Source organism: Cynoglossus semilaevis, chromosome 7, assembly GCF_000523025.1.
Source record: "Cynoglossus semilaevis isolate Cse_v1.0 chromosome 7, Cse_v1.0, whole genome shotgun sequence".
Taxonomy (NCBI): Eukaryota; Metazoa; Chordata; class Actinopteri; order Pleuronectiformes; family Cynoglossidae; genus Cynoglossus; species Cynoglossus semilaevis.
The window spans coordinates 13,295,695-13,300,469 of NC_024313.1; the positions used below are offsets into that span (position 1 = coordinate 13,295,695).

The following is a 4,775-nucleotide window of genomic DNA, read 5'->3' on the forward strand; positions in this document are numbered from 1 at the left end:
TTTAGTTTATTTATTACACTGTCACTAACACTGTCAACATATATGTTTATCACGAAACGTATTCTGTTCTAAAACACGGCTGTGTGTGGTGTGGAAAACGGGATGTGTTTTAATTTACTTTTTTCTTGACTTCGTGGCGCTTTGGCCCAGAGGCAATGTCTCTGTCATTGGTGTGGAACCCCAGGGTTCACCTCCTGGACAAGTTCGAATCCCGGTTAGGGCGGTTAATACCTTCCAGTGGACTCACCACCTGCAGGAAGGTTTGGTACGGTGCAATGTGATTTGGGTGGCGACTGCTGCCCCCGCGACCCGGTAACGGATAAGCGGATGAAAATGGACGAAAATGGATGGATGGATGGATGGATGGATGGATGGATGGATTTCTTGAGTTTTCATCACGAACTGAGCAAAACTCGGAGAAACGCAGTGTTTCTTTGCTCCCGCTAGAGGTCGCGTTGTCGAGTTTTTGGCTGTGAAACCTACGGTTCCTGCCGGGCGAAGAATAGAAAGGGTTTCCGGTTTCCGGTTAGCGGTTAGCTCTTAGCTCCTAGTGCCGAGCATAACGACCTTCTTTTTATTTAAGAACCGAATCCACAAACAAACACTTGGCTTTGGATTAATCCACGTTCTTTAAGGTAAATATTTCATCATTTAAACCGAGTGTTGAAAACACAGTGTGAAGATATTATTTGGAAAGTAATTTTAAAACTATTTCCTGCTCTTTCTGGATCCACTCCAGTTATTGGACTCGGTTTAAAACCACTCTAACGTTTATATTTAAAGGTACATTTCTGCCATTTTTACAGGAAGTTCCGAATAATTATCTTTTACAGTTGAAAACAATTAGCATGTTCTTTCTCCCTGCTGTCCTGTAGGCGGAGCTAAAACACCATTTAGTCAGACAGTAGATTTAATCACTCTGTGTCTCCGGGAGATGGCAGTGTCTAAGAGGCTGCTGAAGGCGGTGGTGATGCTGGAGCTGCTGGGGGTCCTGGGGGCCTACGGCCTCTTTCAGCAGATGGACAAGAGCCAAGGTTTGTCCCGGAGCCTCTGATTTCATGTCATAGTATAGTTTGAGTTTCTCCACTTACACTGGTATTTCACTGCATTTTTAGATATTTTAAATTGTTAATTCTTTCAGATGTTTTAGGGGAAAAGTCGTGTCGTAGTTTGTAGTATTGGTCAGTGTTAGAGATTTTTTTAATTTGAACACAAATTGTACATTTTGTAAGTGAACTGCTCGTCATTGTCACACACCACTGCACCACTGCACACAACCAAATGTGACCTGTGTGTAACCCATCATCACAGCCAGCAGGGGGCAGCAGTGTGTGGGGACGGTGCCTTGCTCAGAGCACCTCAGTGATTGCTTTAACCACTGCTCCATCGTATCGTTGTCTTGTATGTCTACAATAAGAACCTTTTTTATTTTTAAAGGGAAAAAATAGATTGATTTTATTAATTCATTTATTTTTTTATTGTCCACCCAGAGTGGAAAACATAACAAACCAGGTAAAAAACAAAACCCCACCCCAGTGGTCCACCCCAGTGGTCCACCCCAGTGGTCCACCCCAGTGGTCCACCCCAGTGGTCCACCCCAGTGGTCCACCCCAGTGGTCCACCCCAGTGGTCCACCCCACCACTGATGAGTCTGAAAAGCCTTTTCAATCATTTGTTTATTACGTTGAGAACAAACAGTGAATTTAGAACATCTGTTTCTCCACAGACTTCAGGAGCTCCATGAAGAGGAGGTGTCCGTCCGTCTTAGAAGGTGTCGTCGTACTGTAGTCCTGTTGAACAACTCCAGTCTGATGACTCGTCAAACATGATCAGCTGACGCTTCTGTCTCCTCAGTTTACTATCAGTCCAACGAGTGGGCGGGACAACACGGCGTCAGAGAGCGAGACCAGGAGGCGTGGTCGTCCAAACAGCACTGACAGAAGACACGTCTTCTGCTACTTCCTCTTCCCCATCATCCTGGCTCCGCCCACCGCCCGCCTCCTGTTGAAGGCCGTCTTCTTCCTGCGCAGCGTCTTGACGTCTCGGCCGTGGATCCAGTCGTCACGCTGCGCCTCCCACTTGAGCTGCTTCACACCTGCAGAGGTCAGAGGTCAGTGTCAGAGGTCAGAGACAGAGGTCAGTGACAGAGGTCAGAGGACCAGATGTTTTCAGTCCCACCTGCTCGGTCCGTGTTCGCCATCGCGTTCAGTCCGATGTTGTCGAACTTGGAGCCGGCGTTTTCATCCAGGAGGGAACCGAACTGTGAAGTCAGAGGAAGAACGGATCAGTACCGTGTTTGTTCCTGCAGAACTCACCCAGTCCTGGTGACGTCACACACTCACCTCTTCTGCAGAAGCAAACACGGCTGCCTCCTTCCTTCCTCTCTTCTTCTTCTTCCCTGGTTTGGAGCCTGAAGGAAAACAGCCAATCAGAAGACTTGATTTCTTTTAACGGACCAATCTGTCTTTAAATTATATTTCCCTCTGACCTAAAGCTCCAGAAAAGTCCAGCTCCTCCTCCTCTGACCTCCTCTTCTTCCTGATTTTCACAGTTTCCATCACAGCGTCTGGAAAAAAAAGAGGAAAAAAAGTTTTTTGTTAAAAAAACATTATTGTATGAAAAACAAAGGAAACTTTTACAAAATAAAAATGTCTAAATTGATGAAAATGAACAAAAATGACTCGAGTTTAAAAAAAGCATAAAAAAACTTGATGTGAAATACTGTGAATATTTGTTGACAAAAATGTTGAAGTTCTTCATCACCGTTGACGTTGGACTCGTCCTCGTCTTCTTCCAGCTCCGCAGCTGAAAACAGGAAGTCCTTAGTTTAAGTCAACAGTTAGCTGGGGCTAATGTTGCCGTTAGCTAACCCTTAACTTCAGTACCTTCATCAGCGTCTGGATCCATGAACATTCCTCCGTCCTCCTCCAGCTCGTCTCCAAAGTCCTCGTCCTCCATGCTGCCCAGAGACACTTCCTCGTCGTCCAGGTCGTCCACGTCCGAGTCGTCCACGTCCGAGTCCTCCTCGCCTTTTTTACCTTTTTTACTCTTCACGTTACTGAGGCAGAGACAACAGAGACAGAGTCAGAGACGGAGGACAAAGACAGAGGGCCTGTCAGGAGGAGAACCAAAATCACAGAAGGTCAAAGGTCACCCAGCAAAGTCCAGGTCCTGGTCTCCCAGGTCAGTGAAGTAGGAGTCTCCCTCACAGGAGTCTGTCGACACAAACGCTTCGGTTACTTGATGAAAACTCAGGTCACGCTCACAGACTCCTCTCCACCCTCTGTCTCACCCAGTATCTTCTCAAACTCCTCGTCGTCCACGTCCTCCACACTCTCGTTGTCCCCCACTCTGTCCCTCAGCCCAAGCTTCTGCTTCTCCTGCTGACGTTTCTTGAAGAAGCTGTGAAGAAACATCACAAAACCATTAGAACCGTCCACCTGCAGACCTCCACCCGCAGACCTCCACCCCGTCTCCCACCCCGTCCCCCACTCACCGGTGGAAGAAGATCTCCTCCACAGGAATCTGACTTTCGTCTTTGGACAGAAACTCTTCACAGTTCACTGAAGAGACAAAACTCAGTCACACCTTCATGTCATACCCTCTACATCCACTGGGTGGCACTCTGACAGCACTCATAGTCAAACTACTTTGGATGTTGATGTTTCTAAGCTAACTGTTAGCTCGTTAGGCTAACAGAATCAGTGACCGGTCAGTTCTGGTGACCTCTGACCTGGGAGAGACTTGAAGGAAAGTTTCTGCTTCGGTCGCATCACGGCCGAGTCGGTGTTTTCTGACAGAGAAAAAAGATCCTTGTTAAAAAGAGACAATGTACTACTGTGTACTACTGTGTACTACTGTGTACTACAGTAGTACTACTGTGTTCATCTCAGATCAAATCAACGGTCCTTACGTTGACCTTTGGCCTTTTTAGGATTCCTGAAGACAAATCGATCCAGGAAACGAATGAGAGTGAAATCCTGCAGAGGGTCACCGGAGTACAGGATGGTGCCCCCCTGTGGTGGGAAAATAAGAATCCAGGTTATTCCAGGGCTGCAGCAGCAGGAGGAGGAGGAGGAGGAGAAGAAGAAGTTTATTTCACCTGCAGCAGAGTTTTAGCGAAGAGCGACACGGACGGATGGAAGTGCTGAGTCAGCTGAGGACAGAGGTCAACAAGAAGGTCATCGAACGCATCACGACGTCACAACAAACGACTGTCACTACAGTTCAACTATGAACAAACTTCCAGAACACAGTTCAGTGATGCTGCGTCATTTATATGTGTGTGTGTGACATATACACTGATGACCTCTCACCCTCTGCAGCTCCCACAATCCCGAGTGGTCGGCGCCGCAGAACAGTGGGTTTCTGTGGAGGGGGTCATAGACCTTTGACCTCTTCACACCTGACCACAGAAGAAGAAGTAGTTATGGAAATGAACAGAAGTGTTCCTCTGGAGAAAACACACACACAAACACACACACACACACACCTTCCATGTTTTGGTGATGAACCCAGGATGCTGCAGGTTTGACCTTCGACCTCTGTGGGTTTCCTTCATCCTGCAGTTTGTCAGCATCAACAAAGTGCTCCTCTTCGTCCTCCTCTTCATCATTGAACTTCTTTCCAGCAGCAGCTTTATGAACCTCCTGCTCCTCCTCCTCCTCCTCCTCCTCCTCCTCCTCCTCCTCCTCCTCCTCCTCCTCCTCCTCCTCCTCCTCCTCCTCCTCCTCCTCCTCCTCCTCCTCCTCCTCCTCCTCCTCCTCCTCCTCCTC

General features: G+C 47.7%; 2 protein-coding genes across 3 annotated transcripts in view; one reads left to right on the top strand and one right to left on the bottom strand.

Annotated features, from left to right (window-relative positions):
• The first annotated feature begins 483 nt into the window (after window positions 1–483).
• Window positions 484–2,560, top strand: LOC107988767 (protein CEBPZOS). Of its 2 annotated transcripts, XM_017033513.2 has the most exons (5): window positions 503–635; window positions 740–783; window positions 876–1,034; window positions 1,727–1,771; window positions 1,855–2,560. In XM_017033513.2, the coding sequence occupies exons 3-5, from the start codon at window positions 935–937 to the stop codon at window positions 1,935–1,937; spliced, it is 228 nt and encodes a 75-aa protein (XP_016889002.1). In that variant the 5' UTR covers window positions 503–635; window positions 740–783; window positions 876–934; the 3' UTR covers window positions 1,938–2,560. The 2 variants fall into 2 exon arrangements, with proteins under 2 accessions (XP_016889001.1, XP_016889002.1); XM_017033512.2 differs by lacking the exon at window positions 740–783 and having other exon boundaries at window positions 484–635.
• Window positions 1,659–4,775, bottom strand: part of cebpz (CCAAT enhancer binding protein zeta) — a 6,990-nt gene continuing 3,873 nt past the window's right edge. Inside the window, exons 5-18 of the mRNA XM_017033518.2 lie at window positions 4,493–4,589; window positions 4,317–4,405; window positions 4,103–4,156; window positions 3,914–4,016; window positions 3,734–3,793; window positions 3,497–3,563; window positions 3,293–3,402; window positions 3,155–3,215; window positions 2,886–3,058; window positions 2,764–2,805; window positions 2,489–2,566; window positions 2,343–2,410; window positions 2,179–2,260; window positions 1,659–2,095 (exon numbers count right to left, since the gene is read on the bottom strand). Coding sequence (XP_016889007.1) covers window positions 1,956–2,095; window positions 2,179–2,260; window positions 2,343–2,410; window positions 2,489–2,566; window positions 2,764–2,805; window positions 2,886–3,058; window positions 3,155–3,215; window positions 3,293–3,402; window positions 3,497–3,563; window positions 3,734–3,793; window positions 3,914–4,016; window positions 4,103–4,156; window positions 4,317–4,405; window positions 4,493–4,589 — 1,224 coding nt within the window. The 3' untranslated portion in view covers window positions 1,659–1,955. The remainder of the gene's footprint in view (window positions 2,096–2,178; window positions 2,261–2,342; window positions 2,411–2,488; window positions 2,567–2,763; window positions 2,806–2,885; window positions 3,059–3,154; window positions 3,216–3,292; window positions 3,403–3,496; window positions 3,564–3,733; window positions 3,794–3,913; window positions 4,017–4,102; window positions 4,157–4,316; window positions 4,406–4,492; window positions 4,590–4,775) is intronic.

Coding starts and splice junctions, on each gene's coding strand:
- LOC107988767 (XM_017033512.2), top strand. CDS start 935: ATGGCAGTGTCTAAGAGGCTGCTGAAGGCGGTGGTGATGCTGGAGCTG. Junction 1,035..1,726: donor GCAGATGGACAAGAGCCAAG/GTTTGTCCCGGA, acceptor GTTTCTCCACAG/ACTTCAGGAGCTCCATGAAG. Junction 1,772..1,854: donor GTGTCCGTCCGTCTTAGAAG/GTGTCGTCGTAC, acceptor CTGTCTCCTCAG/TTTACTATCAGTCCAACGAG.